The following is a 21946-nucleotide window of genomic DNA, read 5'->3' on the forward strand; positions in this document are numbered from 1 at the left end:
GCTATATCCCTGAATTATAGGGATTTGATTAAATAAGTTCTGCTATTGGATTTCCTAAATTAGCTTTGCACAATGACTGATGTATTCTTTGCACAAATGTATGAAATCAATTTATTCTACCCTAGTCTCTGAGAATTAATAACTAAATGCAAGAATATTTACATAGATGACTGTAAAGCTGATAGGTTTCTACTCAAGAAACCTCAACAGACAGCCACACACGCACTCCAGATCACACACCAAACACAAAGAATAGCCTTTCTTGTATTAACAGGGACAAGAAACAATGTACAGAGAACCAATGAGAGCTTAACCTCCCCCAAAGATTAACAATTCCTGTTAGACACAACACTAACCAAAAGTCCTCTAAAAGACTATACAATTGCTATTTATACATTCTTATTCCCGCCTCTCCTAACTGCTAAGGCGGTTAGGCAATTAATGTTTTTTTCTTCTCTCATACACTCTTAACCTCCTAACAAAAGCACTACAGTCCAAAAAGCATATACATCGCACACGTAAGATATTAGAAAATGGCCAGTACAGATGTCCCACATACCGACAGGTCACAAGTGATAGCAGATATATTTTCACCCTGTGGTTTGGGCAAGTTTTCAAGGTGGTGAACAATCTGCTGAAAAAGTCCTTTTAGGCTAGCATCAATATCAAGAGCCACCATTCCGGGGGTGCCAAGTAAAAACCGGATCCTTCCAGCACAAGACGAAAGATATGATAATGAGTAACCTCGAATTGCTGCACTCAAAATGAAACAACATTTAACAACCAAAATATCCATTAAAAAATAAGTTAAAGAGAAAAGAAATGCTAGTGAAGCATCAACTTGTTAACAGGCCAATGAATGCATCTACTTGCATAGGAATACAGGAATGCCATATTAATAGACTTCATAATAATATTGGGGTATAGAAGAAAATTAGCGATTAATATACCTCAAATAGGGCTACTCCTGTATAGGACAAAAAGATACACGTACTTGTTTCTTTTATAAAGAATCAGAGATAGTACATATTCCCTAATGCAGGATAAGTTAGAACACATAAAGCTAATCTAACCTGCAATGTATTTGCGTACCAAACAACATAAATGATCCATTCCATCTAACAGAAATCCAATTGTTGGGTCATTTGGATCCTGAAAACATGATCATGAAATTTCAAGTCAACCACCTTATCAATAGATTCAAACTATATGGTAAAAGAAAACTAGAGATAAGTTTTTGTCACCCAATGACAGCCCTTTAATAAACTCGCAAATTAAGGCATTTTTCAAACTATTTACCAACACGTCTATTACAAATAGATGACATTTTTCACATGCTGCAGTCCCTATATCAAATTTTACTCTTTCCCCTTACTGTCCTTTTCAATCCCCACAAGGACGGATAGTCAAAAAGCATGGAGAATTTTCTATGCAACTATGTACAGATGTAGATTATGTAAAGTTTGATGTTGATTGGAGATTTACCAATAGGTAAGTGTCTGGGTGGTAATATGGTAACATGCAAGAGTGAGAAGAAAAATATGATTGTATGGACTAGAGCAAAGGTAGAATATTGTGCAATGACGCAAAGGATTTCTGAACTTTTATAGGTAAAAATTATACTTGATGATATCAAGATTAAGTGTGAAGCCCTTTTGCAACAATAAGTCCACCATCAATATTGCACACAATCCAACTCAACATGACAGGACAAAAAATAGTGATAAACTAGCATTTCATCAAAGAAAAATTACATACTATTCTCATAGTTACTACGTAAGTCCCTTTGGCTTTAGTTGGAAAATGTACTGACCAAAAGACTTCCTACATGGCACTTACAAGATCTTACATGTAAGTTGGAAATAATTCTTAGAAAGTTTGTTTTAAGTCTCACTCCACCTCACAAAATCGACTTATAAGATAAGGTTTGTACTCACTTATGTACTATAATTTGGTCACACATCTTTAGTCAATATAGGATCTCAAATACACTCCCTCATGTCGAGAATTGGACATCTCTAATGTGGGACAAGATATTTGTAGATAGTTTGGTAGTGACCAGATAATGGGTGTCACAATATACCCAACAAACCTTGTTAGGATACACTCCAGTACCATCTTAGAAAAGTGAACTTAAAGAGGAACTTAACCTCACAAAATTAGCTAGTAAGATGATGTTTAGACCCACTTACATACTATAATTTGGTCACATCTCTAACCAATGCAAATGTCAAATACATCCTCTCATGTCATGAATTGGACATCTCTAGCATGAGACAAGATATTTGTAGATAGTTAGGTAGTGGCCCGTAGTGAGTAGCACAATATGCCCAACAAACCTTGTTAGGATAAACTCTAGTACCATCTTAAGAAGTGAACTTTAAGTCTAACCACAAAATCAACTTATAAGGTGAGATATATATCCACTTATGTTAGAGCTGTCAAAATGGGTCACAACCCGCGAAATCTCCAAAAATAATAAATATCCATACCTTGACTTGAGAATGAGTACTAAAATTCTATATTTTCCTTATTCGTATAGATTTAGTTATCTGAGTTCTTGCAATTAGGTTAATTTTATTGATCCCATATTTTCTATAATATGTCTAGATTTGTAGTCTAAACTTCCTAGGAACGACATTTATTCTTAAGGCAATACATATTGTACCCTAACATTGCAAAATTCGAAAAATTCATATTTCACTTACCTCACAATTCAAGTTTCAAGTGTTGGGTCAATGGTATTAGTCTTGATTTTGGTTCATCCACATATGTCCAACACAAAAATTTACCTAGATTTCCACATATGTCCAACAAAAAAAATTCACCTAGATTTCCATCATCTGATCGTTGATGAGAGGGGTGTATCAATATTTTAGGTCTCACATCTGCAACAATTATGGCAAAAATAGTCCGAGTAAAGTTGGGGCAATACACACCCCTTATTAGACCTATTAATTTTCCCCACCCCTCAAGGCTTTGGCCCTAGCCCACATGGGTTGGGGCCTAAAAAGCCCCCTATTGAAAACGCCCACAAGGACAAAATACCGACAAAAATCATGTGGGCGAAGGCCAACCCATGGGCCATCTTTCCAACATGAAAAATATCAATTTGTTTAAAATATACTTTTAGACCTTCGGCTCAGGCTGCCCTGTTAGAACCTTTTGCCTAAGTCGACCCTCAGCCTGAACCCGCCTGTCTCGACCTTTGGCCTAGATCGGCCAATCTAATCTTTGGTTCAAGCCAACTCATCTGAACTTTCGGCCTAGACTGACTAATCCTGAACTTTAGTCCGGGACAGTCCCTCTAGACCTATGGCCTGGGTAGGCCTATATCGACCTTTACCTCGAGGTAGGCTATCTTGACATTCAACTCAAGTCAGGCTCTCTTAACCTTCGGCCCAAGTTGTCCCCTCTTGACCTTCAAGCTAGATCGACCTATCACAACCTTCAACTTGGACAGAGCAATCTTGACCTTCCGCTTGGCCAATCAATTTGACTTTCGACCTACCCATCTCGATCTTCATCCCAGGTAGGCATGTCTCAAACTTTGGACTAGGTCAGCCTGCCTTAACCTTCAACTCAGGGTAGGCCATCTCAACCTTTGGTTCAGGCTAACCTATCTCAACCTTTAGTCTGAACCGACCCGTCTCAACATTAAGCTCAAACCTGCCTTTCTTGACCTTCGACTCGAAATGGCCAATATCATTCTTCGGTCCAAGCTAGCTTGTCTCAACCTTCAATCCGAACCGGCCAATCCCGATCTTTGATCCGTGCTAGCCAATCTCGACCTTTGACCCGGACCGACAAATCTCTTTCTTCGATCCGAGCCAACCCATCTCGACCTTCGGCTTGGATTGGCCAACCTTAACCTTCGACCAGCATCGGTCTATTTCGACCTTTTGCCCAATTTGGCCCATCTCGGTCTTCATCCCTAAGTGACTCATTTTGACCTTGCTGACCCATCTCGGCCCTTGCTGACCCGTCGTGACCTTCAGCCCGGGATGGCCTGTCTCAACCTCCTCCCTTAGTCAACTTGTCTCAACCTTCAGACAAAACTTTTGCCTAGGCCGAGTGGATTCATCCTTTGGTTCGAGCCGACTCTGCTTGAATTTTGGTCAGGGTAAACTAAGGTTGAGCTTCAAGCCTAGACGGCTCACCCCAACCTTTGACCCAAGCTGAAGGTGTTATTTTAAAGAATTAATTAAAGTCTTGTAGTGGGACCAAGCCCACCCTAACCCGAGGCTAGGGCTTTTTTATGGCCTCCTCATTTGTTGATCCTATAAAAGGGGGCTTATTCAAGGATGGGTTAGGGCTGGGCCATGGGTTAAATTAACACATCTAGCCCTTATGCTAGCTTTTGAGATTACGTTAGATATGAGTCCAATTCTAATAGTTTTAGACAGCCCGTGTTTTGTAATTTGTTTAGAAAAGAGCATTAGTTTGATTAAAAGAAAGGAAATAAAAGCATAAGAAATAAAAGCTTACTATGTCCACTGGTACCACTCGAGTAGTTTTAGATCTTGATGATGCAACTCCTACATGTTGGAAATACCATATCACTTCACATTGAGCTAAAGCCAAGGCAGAAAACACCATCTGCATCAAAAATAAAATCCTCTCAAACAGATTGTTTTAAGGTTAAGATACATGAAATACTAAAACAAAACTACATAGCTATTTACAAATCTAAAGACAAGTTCAGTAATATGATTAAATTCCCTGGACATGAGTTTAATGTAAATTTAACATACCAGTCCACCAAAGACTAATCTAGAAATGTATATGAAAAAGCCTGTTAATTTAACATACTAATAACCTAACACTAACTTCTAAGTGTCTACATATGTATACCAACCAGCTAGAAATTACACATAAAAATAACTTGTAGACCATTTTTGAAAATACTATCCACTGGGTTGATAAGTAATTAAATTGTTTCACAATAACCACTCCTTTTAACCGGTTGAGTAACTAAAAGAATTTTTCTACAGCTCCTTTTTGTAATTCTTCTAACGATCTCTTAATGATATGAATCCATAAAATAGATGTAATAATATGCATTTGCGTAAAATCGAATCAAAAAAAATTACAAGCAAAACAATACCAAAAGTTTCAGCAACAAGTGTCAAAGAACCACCATTTTTTTCATGGGTCAAAATGCCAAAAGAAATACACCTGAATGTTGGGAGCCAACAGACTGGGCTGATCAGTAAAAAACAGCACCATTCTCCCAATCTCTTGTTTCAATAAAATTCTCCTTTCACGATGAATAGCATCACAAGATAATATTGCTTGCTCATGCACTTCACTGAAAATGTCAAACAGTTTTGCGATTTGCACTGTCAGTTGTAATAGTGAGGATGCATCAACCTTAGAAAATGACAAGAAAACACCCAGAAAAGAATAACAAATATCCATATAGAAAAGTAGAAGAGTTGCAAGAGTGATTTTCACATAACAAATAACAACACAGAAAGTTTTCCATAAAATATAGACGAATAGTTTATTCTCTATTTGTCTCCTTGAATCTAGAATGCCATCATTTAGTTCAGTTCTTTTAAGTGATCCACTTCTTGCCAAATTAGAAAAATAAAAGTACTTCCAAATCTATAGAGGCTACAAAAATCATTGAATCCCGTAAAATGAAACACCCAAGTGTGAAATCTTAAACTTCCCTAATCCTAACAACAAAATAAGCAATCCAAGAACCTAAAAATGAAAATTTTCATCAAATTCTTAATGAGAGCAATTATCAAAATGGTAAAGGATTTAGTGATACCACAAAATTTGCTCCCTGCTATTATATTAAATTTCAAGTGCATCAAATAATCAAGGCATGTCCAATAACTGGACAATAATTAATAAGTACCAAGTGTTTCGAAGGCATAACTATTTTCAGACTTATTCTAAGACAACATAGAATTCAGTCACCTAATCACTGAAAAAAGTAACCTGGAATAATGATGGAGTCATGGACAACTCAAAATTTGACTACCTTGATATCTCATTCCCTCTGACACAATAAATTTAAAAAGGAATTTTGTGGGTACCTTATCATTTTTTCAACCTGTTTTGCAACATTATACTCCAAATCTGCCTCTTTTTGCTTTGTGCGCCCAGATTTTGCCATCTTCTTAGACTCCAATATTCGAGGAAGAACGTACAACTGGTAATCCTCATGCAGAAGTATGTACTGTGTATTGATTTTCATATTGTCAACTACTGTAGCTAAGGACACTATTCCAAAGTCAATGAGAAAAAATTACCTCATCTCTGAATAATGTGAGGACTAAATTCTCCTTCAATACAACCTGAAATACCAAAGCCAACAAAACTAAGGAAGCAAACTTAGAATAACTAAAACCCGCACTACTTCAGTATAAAACCTTATTGTAATTATGACAAAATTTGGATGATTATTAGTAAATGAAGAGTGTCCTTTTTATCTGAAATAAAACCATATCTCAACCCTTTGCATGGCTTACCAAGTAGTTGACTTAACACCAAATAACAGCACATTGATATTATCTAATGAAGCACAGATGAGATACTCTATACCCTTCTTATCAAAAATCCTTCCCCAATTGCCTGACCACAGAAGAGAACACAATGTTTTTCATGTGTCTTTTAAGGAAGGCTGTGTCAAGAGTTGCATAACCTCAGCCTTAACCAACCAAGCTATCTAAGGACTGGGAATTAGAAGTAACCCCAGGATCTTCAAATACAATAAATGTTGCATGTGCAATGCAATTACAAGTCAAAAGGAAAAGGTTACCAGACTGTGACAATGACTGGGACTTGCTCACTACCTTACAATCTGCTTTTCCTGATTTTCACCTTGAGGTCAAGGTGAAAGTTTTGGCTTGCAGTATTGTTAGAAGACCTAAAATTAAGCATGTCTATTTTAAATAGAGAACTAATGGACCGGAAGAAAACTAAGGCCAGTAGTAAAGAGAGGAGGGTTTGTTATAGTTAATTGAGAGAGTTCCTAAATGTCCCGAGAGGGTGAGAGAATTACGTCATTTAAGGCTGAGAATTGTTAGACAGTTAGGAGAGTCCAGAGTCTCTCTAAAGGATACACATTCTTATAACCCTTCAGACTACTCTTACTTTGAGTCAGAACTGGGACTTTATTCTTCATTCAATAAGAGATTCCAAGCTACCTCCACATTATTTTATTCAGACTTCAGTATCAATATGTTACCTACCTGAGTACGTAAACTATCCAAATACAACCTTTCACACTCTTTCACACGTAATAGAACAATAAACACACGTAATAGAACAATAAACGAATAACAATGGATGAATGAATCTCTTTTATTGATGGTAATATCTGAATAAACAAGGGTAAACAATAATTGGGAGCATAACCTCCTTCAATTTGAGAGCATAACCTCCCTCACAAGACAATAATGTCTGTCACAAAACTCAATAATCAAAAGTTTGTCTTTAACCCTAGACTCTAACTTTATTTATACTAATTATTTCCCGCCCATCTCTTATTAAATATTTCTCTAGAATATATTTAATATAAATATCCCTATATTTAATATTTAATATAAATATCCCTATATTTAATATTTAATATAAATATCCCTATATTTAATATTTAATATAAATATCCCTATATTTAATATTTAATATAAATATCCCTATATTTAATATAAATATCTCTCCGTATATTATCCTAGCATATATCCTTAATTATAAATATCTTATATTGAATATTTGCCTAAATATATATTTATTTACTCTAATTAACTTATACTATATTTATTTACTCTAATTAACTTATACTAAATATTCTCTCTGCTCATATACTTTCCAACCCTTATTATTACCCCTACCTTAGATCGTAACATTACACCCCGCTGCAAAACAACCTTGTCCTCAAGGTTGGAAACGGGGAGCTTGATCTCATGGCTCCTCATCAATTCATGTCTGGAGGTTCGGGTGGTGGTAAAAACTTCTCTAATGTCTTCCATTCTTCGTCCAGCATTCTGGTTACCACTTCTCCTGAATCATAAGCCCTGAGGGAATGGTTTTCAATGTCTTTCAGTACTTCACGTCGCTCTCTTCCTTCTGCTAGTGTACCAAACACTGCAAGCCCCCTGTTCTTTTTGTCGGCCCATCTCTTCACAGACTCCATTGTTCTCTCCAGGGATTGATTCTTCCATCTGCCCTTCCTTCCAAAGCCTTCATTCTTCCTTCCAATACTAGACCGTTTGGTTCAGGTAGTTTCACGTTCGGTTCTGACTGTCTCCTCCCATTCGGCTCGGTAAGTCCTCTCTCTGTAGGTTCCGTCTGTTCTTTCACGTTCGGATCCAGGAGTCTGTTCTTTCACGTTCGGATCCAGGAGTCTGCTATCGTTCGGCTTTGGCAGTTCGCTCACATTAGGATCCGTTAGTCCACTATCGATCGGTTCCAGCAGTCCCTTCCCATTTGGAGCTTGGACTTCATGGCGTATTCCACTCAACTCTGCCTTCAACCTCCTTAGGGACAACTCCATGTTCTTTAGTATGTGCCCCATGCTCTCCAGTTTCCCTTCAATTGCATGCATTCTTCCCTCCATGACGTCTTTCACTCGTCTCTATTAGGATCCGGCAGTTTCCTCCCTTGACGATCCGGCAGTTTCCTCCCTTGACGATCCGGCAGGTCGGACCAATTGTTACGTACCTGAGTATGTAAACTATCCAAATACAACCTTTCACACTCTCTCACACGTAATAGAACAATAAACACACGTAATAGAAAAATAAACGAATAACAATGGATGAATGAATCTCTTTTATTGATGGTAATATCTGAATAAACAAGGGTAAACAATAATTGGGAGCATAACCTCCTTCAATTACTTTGAGAGCATAACCTCCCTCACAAGACAATAATGTCTGTCACAAAACTCAATAATCAAAAGTCTGTCTTTAACCCTAGACTCTAACTTTATTTATACTAATTATTTCCCGCCCATCTCTTATTAAATATTTCTCTAGAATATATTTAATATAAATATCCCTATATTTAATATTTAATATAAATATTCCTATATTTAATATTTAATATAAATATCCCTATATTTAATATTTAATATAAATATCCCTATATTTAATATAAATATCTCTCCGTATATTATCCTAGCATATATCCTTAATTATAAATATCTTATATTGAATATTTTCCTAAATATATATTTATTTACTCTAATTAACTTATACTATATTTATTTACTCTAATAAACTTATACTAAATATTCTCTCTGCTCATATACTTTCCAACCCTTATTATTACCCCTACCTTAGATCGTAACAGAATACCACATGGATAAAGAGAACATAAAGGCAAAAGAAATAGGACCACAGATGGTTCAGATGGGTCCATTTTGTAAAATCATAATCTGCTTCTAATATTAACGTACATGCTAACACTGCAATAAGGCTTTCTTGTTTAGAAGGTAATCAGTTCAAATCTCAATAATTATATAAACATGGTGGTATTTTTGCCCCAGTAAAAGCAAACAATTCAGTACACTGTATGTTGCAAAAACAAATAGAAACTTTGCAAAGTAGGTATGAAGCATGAGTATACCAAAGCAATATCAATGCTAGTGACACGACGCAGTTCATCAGGGCAGACTAGATACCCAAATAGTACCCATTCTCGATATGCAGTTACATTTGCTAGATCTTGTGCTCTCTGCAGAGTTGAATGAAAAGAGAGCATTAGTATAATTAAATTTATCAATTTAAGAAGTCGATATCAATATGGTTCACTAACAAAAAATTACAATACCAGTGGATGAGCAGAATTTGTGAGTATGTCTGGATACCGAGGATGATATGGACTTAAAAATCCCTCATTTCTAAGTTTTCTTGTGTCTGTTGATAGAAATATAATAGGACCCACAGCTTCCAACACCTGTAAATAAGATATCAAAATTTTATAATTTGGACCCAAGTCAACCTCACAAAATGCAGCTCCTAAAAAGTACAAAGGCTGAAGAAAATAAATTGAACTTAATCATGCAAAGACAGAATCACAGAAAATAAATAGTTAGAAGACCAGAAAACATAATCGTCTTCTTTACCATATGCAGTTGACAATTATTTGTATAATATTGATATTAGGAAAGGATGAAATTAACCTCTCCAATACGAGGGCTCACAAAATTTAGGTCTTCCTGTAAGCCTTTTGGCGGTGGATCATAAGAGTCAATGAACTGAAGCAAACTGTAAAGTAGAGAAAGAAACATATTACAACTAAAATACTGAACATTTATTTGCTATAAAAAAATGGGTGAAATGGGAAAGGAAAAAATAAATTAAAGAACTTCATCTGAAAACTGGTGCAATATTCATTTCATTATTCTTTATCGATTCCACCCCCAAGGGATACTTTTGCCAATTTAGCCCCTCAATTAATATCAGTTCATGATTTATTTTTTGGACAATGGCATGAGTATATATAAGAGTTCATTTTGAATTGGTCTTCAAAATGCCAAATGCAGGCTGATGGATGCAAAATTGCTTCAGAGGAATTAGTTTGATTTCCCTTTCTCCTTCATTGTTGGGAATTGGCTGCCTGCACATCGTTTTCACCTTGAGGACAAGGTGACTTTTTGAGGGGGATATTGATAGGTTCAATAAACGTCAAGGTAGTTAGAACAGCTGTAACTATATCTGAACTACAAATAGTTATATGAGAATTACTGAAGGGACCTTTTGGAGAGAAGTAAATAAAATGGATAGTTGGAGAGCGAGGTTCTCTTGAACAACCTCTGATTGTAAGTGCGTATTGCTGAATTCTTTCTATCCCTTAAGTCCATCACTACTACACTGGTATTGGACTGGATTTAGAGTTGGCAATAAAATTCAAGATTATTTCTTTCCTTCTTATTCGAGAATCAGTTCTATAAAAATACAAGGAGAAACAACAAATTGGTATACCCTATGTGCTTTGATAACAAATTCAATTAGCACATGCCATAGCGAAAAATTCTTCTCATGAAGTTTTTATGAGATTTGATGAGAGAATGTGGCAGAAGCAACCATCGGATTCTTACAAGATGAACTATTAAACAAGAAAAAGTTGTGATTGGACTAGAGTTGCAAAAGATGGGTTTGCTTGATTTATGGTGGAAACCACAAAAAATTAATTTTGGATTAGAGAGCTCAGATTACCATGTTCAGAGAAATGAAAACTTTTATATTATTGAGTTGAGAAAATATACATTGCCCCCAAACCTTTGAAAACTTTTATATTATTGAAATTGAGAAAATATCGATCGCCCCCAAACCTTTCGATTACAAAAGATTTATTTATACTACAAAATAGTTACAAGATGGTTATGATTGACTAACAAAACAATTATGTTAACTAAACAAGTTTGTTATAATTATTTAACTAAAGCAAATATACTACCGAGTGTTCATTTGCCTATAGTTAATACTAACAATTATTCAATAAAGAAATTGTACACTCACACATGCTAATAACAGAAGAATGGCAACAGGAGAAGACGGGTACAAGTTAGACAATACCCATCCCCATCCTCATACCAGAAGTAAAAACTTATATACATTCCATCCCTGATAACAACAAGTATGAAACTTATGTCTCATCCTCATCCTTGTTCGGTAATAGTATAGTTGTACTCACACCCATACCCGCTGCAATATTTATTAGGCTTAGTAAATTCCAAATCTCTTATAAATTTGGGTACTTTCAATTTAGTCCCTATTAAAAAAATTTTATCTATTGAGTACTCAAAATGTTTATCGAATCACTGACATTTGATTTTTCCATTAATTGGGTGACGTAGTTGTTATCTTGCTTACTTGTATCTATGTGTTACAAATGTGAGATTTTGTGATTAATATAAACCGATATTGGAGTTAATGCAAAACGACAAATAACTTTTATTACTTTAAATGAAAACAAGTTGGATAACGAGATCATGCTCCTCAATGGCTTCCATGTCATCACCTACAACGTCAAAAGACCGTCGTCATCACCAACATTGATGTAGGTGACAATGACAGCCCCTTACTATCCAACACATTTTCAATAAAAGCAATTAAAGTCATTTGTCATTTACATTAAACGTAATATCATTTTATATTAACCACAAAACCTCACATTTTCAACTACCTGGAAACAAGTAAGCAATATGATGGGATAAGTAACAATCACATCACTCACTAAACAAAAAATTAAACAGCAGGGACTCAATTGAAAATACCCAAATTTATAAGAGACCTAAAAATTAATTAAGTCTATCCATTAAATAACTCTTTTACAAAAGAAAAAAATTAAAGGAAAGGAAATATGATATTGTCAAGAACTCAATGTTATAAAAGAACAGACATTCTCTTCTCCTCAATGTCAAATAACAATGAAGAAACTATAATTGCATAAATCTAAAAATAGGGTACCAAATAAACTAAGGGTGTCTAAGTAATTTAAAACAAGACAAGGAAAGATATACCCGGTTTAAAAGTCAAGCATTACCCATACCCATGTCTGGTCAATCCCAGTATTCTCCATCAACATTGGGATGGGTTCAAACAATATCCACATGTACAAGTTTATTTGTCAGCCCTAACCCCAAGCCAAGTGTATATAATTGCATATGCCAAATGGCTATCAGCATTTGTCTTAAACATTTTTTATGCATCTCTATTAATGAAAGAAAAGTGGATAAATTTTCTTAAAAGTTGAATTATACAATATGGTAGGTCCATATGCGCAAGTAAACATCCATCCCTATCTACTACTTTTTTACAAGAAATAGACAATAATTCAAGAAAACTTATAAAAATTTCTTACCGATGATAAAAGTCACAATCTCGCTCATTTCTTGACATTGCATGTAGAAGGTTATAGGTTTGTAGCAACATTTTCCTTGGCATCTGCTATGAGAGAATTGGTTTAGATAATTACTCTCATATATAGTTGACCAAAAAAGTCATTTCAATAACAAAAGCTTTTCATAAGTAAAAAAATCAAGAAATTTGAGGGCAAAACAACTTGCCTTCTCAGAGAAAAGGTTAACCCGCACAAAGGAACAGAAGAGATCCATAAATGCATGTAGTATAAGAGAATTCTGATGGGGCTGCAAAACACTGTGAAGTTATTAGAGATATACACAACTTACTAACTTATTATTTATTAGTTTATTTCTAACATTACAACATATATTAAAACCATTTGAATGAGCAATGATTTTACATGAATAAGCTAAAAAGGGGCAAAGATAAACTTATGATGCCTCATTTCCTATTCTGTATTTGATGCATGGCACGTCAATTTCAAAATCTTTCATAGAAGTTGAAAGACTATTCAAGAAATTTGATGAGACGCAATTCTTTTATCATACCAACTGATAAGCACCCAAGCCCTAGGGATAACCCAACCTAAAAATATAGTAAGGAAGGGATGATGAAACAATTAATACTTCACCAATCATCTAAAACTACTTGATGTGAGACCTAGACATTCAAAACTACCCGATGCCTCAGCAACTCCCTATACGACACTTCACTCAAGGGCACTTAAGGGTGCCACTTATGAGCCAACATAGGTCATCAAAGATTTGAGTCAGGTTGGATTGAAAAGAATTTTTTTTTAATATTGGTCAAAATGAATGGCTAACTTAACTAATGGGTTAATCAAGTTCGAGTTGGTTTAGAGGTAGGTTGACCCGTAACTCATTTCTAGATGAATTTTGAATCCCCTTGCTCAACTTAAACTAAGATAAATAGGTGAGTTGAGTCAACTATGACAAATCATCTTGATTGTACATAGGTAAGTTGAGCCAACCCACATTAATTGGACTGTAATAAATATATAAATAAGTTGAAGAACAAAATGTGCTTAAGTAAATCAACACAACTAAGCCAACTAAACCATAAAGTGAGCTAAATTGAGTTGATCCATTTTTAGCTTAACTCATGGTGAGCTAAGTGTTTGAACTGAGTTGACTCACTTTGACATACTTAACTCAACTTCTTTGTTGGTCAAAACCTTCCATGGGTAGTCCTTTTCAAGACATCAACCAACTTTAATAAAAATTGATAAGCACTTGGGTACCCACCCTTAAAATTTTAAAAAGGGATAGCAAAACACTTAAATATTCCACCTAACTTTCCATACTACTCAATGTAGAAACAACCCCACAACATCCAAATCCCTGTCACTAACACTGGTATTCATCAATGACGAAAGCTTTTGCACTCAAAACTCACATAGAGAGAGTAATAGCCATATATCATATAATGTTATATGTAAAACCCACTTTTGAGATCCTTGCAACAATATTCAGACTCACCAACAAAGTAATTACTGTACTGCTTAGATCCAATATAAGTCGCAAAGCTTGTTCCCGAAACACCATCAAATCAAGAAGTAGCTGCACACACAACAAAAAGAATCATTACTTTATCAGTTCAGGTAACATGAATTGAAAATCTCAAAGATATGGCATAAACAAGCAAGGCTAGTTGACATAAAATGTCCCATTCAAAATAATTGTTGAACAAAATCATAAATCACGAGGATAATGAAACAAATAACATCTCATTAAAGCCAGTGATAGCAGGAGAATGCAGAAGCAGCTCCATTTTTATATAACTTACATTTTTCCGATGATGTGCATACAAAGGCTAATTGCAAGAGCACATAAACGATAGAATGATCAAATAAAACAATAAATGCAAAGCACATAATAAAGATGAAATGGACCTTTTTCTAAACAACTTTTGATGTTCTGTTTATCAATGACAATGTAAATTGTCTTGATGCATAGTGCACCAATGATGCAAATCCTTGTTTGTTTTAAATGAAATCAGAACAGTTAGAATATTAAGACACTCTAAGTTAAAATCAAATATGTTTTTATTCCCGTAATAATAGTGTTTTCTGGTTTTAGTACATAAATTTTGTTAGAGTTTGTGTCCCCATAAACAATCAGGGACTGAAAGTAATATTTTATATATTTGCAAAATAAAACTATAATTACAGGGACTAAAAACAAAAAAGTGAGATATTTGCAAGTACAAGACTATTACTCTAAAAGCCATGAAAAGTAACGGGGTATCAACATCCTATTTTTCTTACTTTCTTTTCCTTATTAATATGCTAGATAAAACTTGGATGCAACAACTTATGTATTGTTTGTGCTAAGTTATTCTCCAATCATAAAGGGATTTCATCTTGACTGTCCGCACAATAATAAATTCCATCAAATGTCAATGTGTATTACTAAGAAAAAATTACAATTAGAGAACAGTACCCCTGGTATTGCATCTAAGATTTGTCCTAATACGTCAATTGTTGTAAATAGTAGATTATTTGGATAAAAATATTCTCTATATCTCCATAGTGATTAAGAAAAAACATCTACAGAATCTTCCTATTCATTTCAGCATATTTTTGTTTCCTTATTTTAAAAGTTTTGATTATTATAAATATAGATGATGAGAATGTAATTGGTGTAATTGGTGTAATTGTTATCAATCAAATAATTTGTTTATTTTCTTACATAGTTCAAGTCTAGTATTGTAGTATTATAAGATAAATTTAATCTTAAGTATCTTTTACCATAATCTACATGTCAAATAGAGTGGACCTCAAACTAAAGTTAGGTCTCACTTAATTCAAATTTGCATTTAACTGCACGGTCCAACTACATGAGTAGGACATCATTTGTGTCATCATTCACCTAATCTCCCAAATCCAATATTAGCGACTTGTGACGTGTGATTCTATATTGTCTTTGCAGATACCCCACTTTCGTTCTTGAAGTTTACAGCTGTGATGTTCAAAATGCTAACATGTTGACAAGGAAAGAAGAGAAAGAAGAAAAGATAGGTGTAGAGGTAGAGATAGCATCACGACCATTACCCCCATTAATGTTTTTGTAACAAAGACTGACAATAGAGACCAAAATCAACACTTTTAAAATTATAGGGACAGAAACCCATAAAAGTTTTATGTAAGGAACAAATGCTAATAAACAAAAGTATCACAATATTACCTGCACCCAGGGTTCCAGGCTCTGTAAATGAAGCTCTGCGTTATCTTGCAATGAGTCCCAAGCAGTCTTATCTATCTGCATCCATTTTCTTCCCAAATGATGAAATTAGCAGAGGCCATCATCAATATTCAAAATATAAAGAATATCAGACATCACTTCTTACACGTTCAAGTTGCAATTTGCTGAAGTGTTCCGGAAATTTCTTAGAGAGCAAGACACAGATTCTAGGATGGTTGGGGAACACGCTAGCTTTCCAAAATCCTTCTGAAAATACATGGTTGATTGGATCTGGATAATCCAAAAGTTGATTTAACCTATACATCTTAGCCATTAAACCTTCGGCAACCTCAGTGAGTTGGACAACCCACTGCATGTTAATACCCTTGTGTGATTGGGATGGAGTTGAGCCCTGAGACTGTCCATCATGATACATATTTCTAGAGCTACTTGACGACAACGGAGAAGTCATTTCCCTTCCAAGGTAATCCGTCCATCTTGATGGCCCATCCCAGTCCCTTGATCTTGCAGCAGTAGGTGATAAAGAAGAATCCTGGTTCGATAACTTTTGCCTCGACTTTGCCATGAACAAATAAGCAGTCTGCATATCAAGTTTTTCACAAATCAAGCTCGTGTATAAATTAACCACCAACTAATCTCTTGGCTTCCCTAACTTTACTATCACAATTCCATTATATTTCAATTTTCGTATTCAAGTAAAACCACTCCAAGTTCAAATTGATTACCACAAAAAGAACTTCTAACAAATATTCTCAACTCTGAATCCTAAAATCTTCAAAAAAAATAACACATGTGTTCTGCTTACTAACGTATATAAAATAAGCAAAGAAAGAATGAGCTAACAATCATCAACACAGTCAATTTCTGCTCACACACGAGTCGCTAGTCAAGTAAATTAGCGAATTGTAAGCATGAATTTGCAGTTTAAGCAAGATATTAAAAGAGAGCTAAAACCTAATTCCACTTTTAGCGGTGATGAGCTAAGTAGCAGAGTAACCAAAAATAAAAAAGCAAATGTAACACCAAATCTGACATTGTGAATAAAACTGCACAACGAAGAACAGAAGAAACACTTCTGTGCACTGAACCAAATTCAAAACAGACAGAGAAAGAAGCTCACAGTCGAAGCAGACAAAGAAAGAGAAGAGCGTTGAAGAATGAGAGAGTGTCAGATCTGAGAGCGTGTGGTTCGTGCAAATTGGAATAGAATTGAATATGAATAATGAAATGCCAGATGAGAATGGTGTGGTGGCAATGCAAGTGCGGGAGCTGGCTGCACTGCACTTTCAGCGTGGATATAGTTTTTACCTTCCTTTCCTTCTTTTCTAATTATAAATAATTATAATTTTATTTAAATACCAAAAAGCAAGATCCGCCGTTTTTCTTTTCTTTTTCAGATTAGTTCTGACTCCTATTTCTTAGCTTTCACTTCTTCACGACGTGCTTGGACGTATGCTCCGCGTCCTTACTCTCTCCGTAGACTTCCCAAATACATAAAAATAAATAAAGATTGAGAGTTAATTTCACTGTAAATTAAAACTAGTTTATCTCAAATCCAAATATGTTAAAAGATTATATAAAGAATTTATAAAAATTAATAAAAAATTAATTTTACCTAAGAGAAACTTCTGAAATTCTTATCCATATCTGAATAGAGAATTCAGACATTAATTTGAAAAGTTAATGGAACTTCCTGTATTTGATTATTTTCTTTATTTTCTTTTTAGAATCCATATTGATTAGATATTTTTTATTTAAAGTCCAGTTAAGAAGTATGTCAAGTTAATTAATTGAGAAATGTCATAAATTTAATGTTTTCTAATATATATTATTTTATACACTCTACTTTTTAATAAGAATCTTTTATTCATACTAGTAAAATTTTTCATTAATCATTCTTTCATCTCTCTTCATTATCTATGACAATTAATTAACACACTTCTCCTTGTAACTATTTTGATTTGGCTGTATATCTTTTTACAATGGTTTTTTCTAATTTGTACATTATTTTTTATCTATTTTATTCTCATCAATATAACCCATTGTATTAATGAAAAAAATACATACAATAAATAATAACTATTCTCAATAATTCTACAAATATAACATTTATTTTATAATAATTATTATAAAATATATTTTAAATTATATATTTTATTTGTTATTATCGTCAGAAATTACAGACACCTGTATTTTAACTAATTGGCCGTAATAATTAGTCCTGGCTGAAATTTTCAGTAGTTGTTTTATGTGCAGTTATATGTAGGATGTCATATTTTTAAATAATTTTTTTGTGTTTTTCTATTTTAAATTGTTGTTTTATAAATTTTGGCATGTAATTTTCAAACAATTTAATTAGTAGAGCATAAATTTCGTTAAAAATTTGATTAGTAGAGCATAATATACAAACTTTATGCATATTGTGGATATAGGAGTAGCCAACGTACATGAAGGTTAAAGAAAATTGTAAACAGTCATACATGAAGTAGGGAATTCAAATTTGGTTTAGTTACCTCTAAATGGTTAAGTGAGAGGTTAGAGAAGAGCATGAAAGGAAATCCAAATATTAATATGAAAAACCTGCACAATAAATTTTGTAAAAAGTATAACATTGGTGTGTCTAGGTCTACAACAAGTAGGGCAAAAGCAATGGCATCTGCCAACATTGATGGTTGTTTCGAACAACAATATGAAAGACTATTTGATTATGCACACGAGTTACTTAAATCAAACCCTGGCTCAACGATTAAAGTTAATGTAGAACCAACTGAGGATAAGGCCATATTCAAGAGAATGTATGTGTGTTTCAAAGCATGTAAGGACAGTTTTGTATGTTGAAGGCCTATTATACATTTGGATGGTTGTTTCTTAAAAGGGAAATATGGAGGTGAACTTTTAACTGTTGTTGGGAGAGATAGCAATGATCATATGTGTCAGTTAGCATATGTTGTTGTTGAAGTAGAGAATAAGGAAACATGGACTTGATTTTTAGAATGGTTAATTGATGATCTTGGAGGTGAGGGATTTTGTTCAAGGTGTACATTTGTATCAGATCAACAGAAAGTAAGTAAATGTGTAACTTTTATTTATTACTTTGATGACGATGGAAATTTAAGACTCATATTTTCTTTCTTTACTATGATAAGGACTTCTACCAGCTTTACAAAATCTTTTGCCTGGGGTGGACCAACGTTTTTGTGTCAAACACATATATGCAAATTTTAGGAAGAAATTTTGTGGCATAACTCTGAGACAATTACTATGGAAGGCAGCATCATCAACACATCCTCAAGCATGGGAGTCAGTGATGCGACAAATTAAGGACGTTAATGAAGATGCATTCAAACACTTGATAGCTATTCCACCCAGGCTAGTATTCAAAACTGTAATTATTGTTTCATGTTTTGTAAATGTTTGTTTCTTTTCCAAATGTTTAACTTCATATTTTTGCAGATTTTGGTCTAGATCCAGATTTACAGGAAGACCTGCTTGTGACACACTTGTGAATAACATTTCAGAAGCATTTAACAATGTCATCTTAGATGCAAGGGGGAAACCAATCATAACATGTTGGAAGAGATTCGTATATACCTGATGAAGAGGTGGGCATCCAATAGAGAGAAGATAAGTAGATTTCAAGGTTCCATTTGCCCCAAAATTCAAAAGAGGCTACAGAAAGAGTTAAAGAAGACAAAATATTGGACACCTAAGTATGACAACTATTGATTTCCTTTACTATTGTTGTTTACATTGTTTCCATTTAACATTCATTGTTTATGATTTTTCAATTGGTCAGGGATGCAAATATTTGAGATTTGTCATATATCCAACATAGGTGGTGTATGTCGTTGATGTAGAGAAAAGAGACTGTAGTTGCAAAAAGTGGAGTGTATCAGGAATTTCTTGCTGTCATGCAGTCACAGCAATGAGGTTTTGAACATGAATCCAAAAGAGTTCATCCTGCACTGGTTCAGAACCTCCACATATGAAGAAACATACATTCCAATCATTTTCCCTCTCAATGGACCTCATCTATGGCAAAGGACTTCAAATCCTGATATTTTGCCTCCACCAAAACGGGTCTTGCCAGGTAGACCAAGAAAGAAAAGAATGCTCAAGAGTTGGGGGCAAAAAAAGGATGATACACAACTTGGACAAAAATGAATCCCTAAGAGATGTTCCATATGTAGACAACTTGGGCATAGAATAACTAATTGCCCACAAGGAAGTCAACAACAACACCACCCACACCCTTCTCAAGCAAGTCAACAACAAAACGAAGAACCTACACCAAACCCAACTCAAGCAAGTCAGATTACTCAAGAACCCCAGACTGATGAAATCACAGCACCACTTTAGATTGTTCTACTTTCAAACATTAAGTACATCTTTGTTCTATTTTGGATATGTACTTTGACTTTAAATATTGTTGCTTTCTGTCATGTATTTTACATTTAACAACATTTACATTTTGGATGATATCTGAACTATTTTGGATGGTATGTGATGTTCTGTGAAGTATTTTCGACCTTGGATTAACATTTTGGGTTCTGTCATATTTTATTGTCATAGCAATATTAATTGGCTTCTCTAATTTGAAACTTGTTTATATTTTTTGTAGTTGCATCAAACTTTATTATATTTAATGTATTCTGAAAGACATATTAATTTTGCTTCTCTGATTTCAAACTTCATTTCATTGGCTTCTTTGAAAATTACACTTGAACTACCAAACATTCTAATATAACCAACTTCTTCATTAAATACAATGTCATTACAAGCACAATCTCATTACAACCAGATTCTCATTCATATTTAGTGTCAAATAAACATTACAATTAAACTAACTTCTTCATCACAAAATGTGACTGATACAACACTTCAACAAAATTAAAACATAACACATACAAAGACGATATTAATCAACCTCATCAAACATAACATCCAGATTAAGACCTTTTCCCTTCTCTGACAAACCAAAAGTGATTTTTCCAAATTAATAATCTTTCTTCTTTGTCACCCAATTGTAGTATCCATTTCATCAACATTATCTTCACTAGCCCATTTGAAGAAATTACATCCTCACACTTCTTCATTTCGACTCCGTTGTACAAAACATCCAACCAAAATCATCTCAGCAAAAACCAAATAAATGTATCCCAAAATAAAAACACAACGAAGGGAAGAAACCTTGTAATTAGGGCATCCCCAAAAAGGCTTGCCTTCGTTCTTAGCAGTTTTTGCGACTCTCAATACGGCAAGCTCTCCGCAATAGCATATTTGGATGCCAAGCATTCCTCTTGATGAAGCACCACGAGAGCTCCCCCGTGAACAAGACGAACAGTGATTCATTGACATTGCGTCGTCGTGACTCAATAATGTTTCGTTCACACCAACAAAATAACCCCAAACCCCAAAAATGAACCACAAACAGAGAACACAACAGCGATAGGGCACCCACCTCACACGAAGGAAACAGCGAAGGGCACCCCACCTCAGCGACCTCCTTCATCTCAGAAGACAACAACAATAGTTCCTCAACTTAGGGCACCCACCTCACACCAACCAAACAATGAAGGCCACCCCACCTCAGCTCACCTTTTTCACCTCAGCTCCTTCACCTAAGCTCGTTCGACATCAATGTCTTAGGGCAAGCACGTTAGCCTTTAATTTATTGTAATGAAATAATAATTTCATACATGCCTTTGGTTTAAAATTATCTTTTGCCACGTCAGATAAGTTATTTGCCACATCATTTAACATTTAACGTCGTTCCTTACAACATAACGAATATGACTGAATTGATACAAATTTCAAAACATAGGCATCAAATGTCTACATTTTTTAAACCAGGTATTAAAGAGAAACTTATCTCCTAACATGGAGACT

At 34.5% G+C, this 21946-nt stretch overlaps 1 protein-coding gene across 1 annotated transcript; it reads right to left on the reverse strand.

Annotated features, from left to right (window-relative positions):
• Nucleotides 1-511: 511 nt before the first annotated feature.
• Nucleotides 512-17366, reverse strand: LOC148194885 (protein NAP1-like). Its single transcript, XM_088094107.1, has 15 exons — nt 17178-17366; nt 16203-16637; nt 16040-16114; nt 14333-14413; nt 13037-13117; nt 12832-12914; nt 10148-10232; nt 9796-9921; nt 9592-9699; nt 6270-6314; nt 6054-6196; nt 5179-5311; nt 4489-4599; nt 1074-1152; nt 512-753 (listed from the first exon to the last, which is right to left on the reverse strand). Exons 2-15 carry the CDS (start codon nt 16620-16622, stop codon nt 527-529), a joined length of 1797 nt encoding a protein of 598 aa, XP_087950233.1. The 5' UTR covers nt 16623-16637; nt 17178-17366; the 3' UTR covers nt 512-526.
• Between the last annotated feature and the right edge of the window lie 4580 nt (nt 17367-21946).

This window comes from Vigna umbellata, chromosome 7, assembly GCF_029865625.1.
Source record: "Vigna umbellata cultivar VRB3 chromosome 7, Vumbellata_1.0, whole genome shotgun sequence".
NCBI classification, from domain to species: Eukaryota; Viridiplantae; Streptophyta; class Magnoliopsida; order Fabales; family Fabaceae; genus Vigna; species Vigna umbellata.

Excerpts from the sequence above, each read along its gene's own strand:
- LOC148194885 (XM_088094107.1), bottom strand. The coding sequence starts at position 16,622 with ATGGCAAAGTCGAGGCAAAAGTTATCGAACCAGGATTCTTCTTTATCA. Across the intron at positions 14,414-16,039 it reads GCCTGGAACCCTGGGTGCAG|CTACTTCTTGATTTGATGGT; the intron begins GTAATATTGTGA and ends TTGTGTGTGCAG. Across the intron at positions 1,153-4,488 it reads GAGTGGTACCAGTGGACATA|GATCCAAATGACCCAACAAT; the intron begins GTAAGCTTTTAT and ends TCATGTTTTCAG.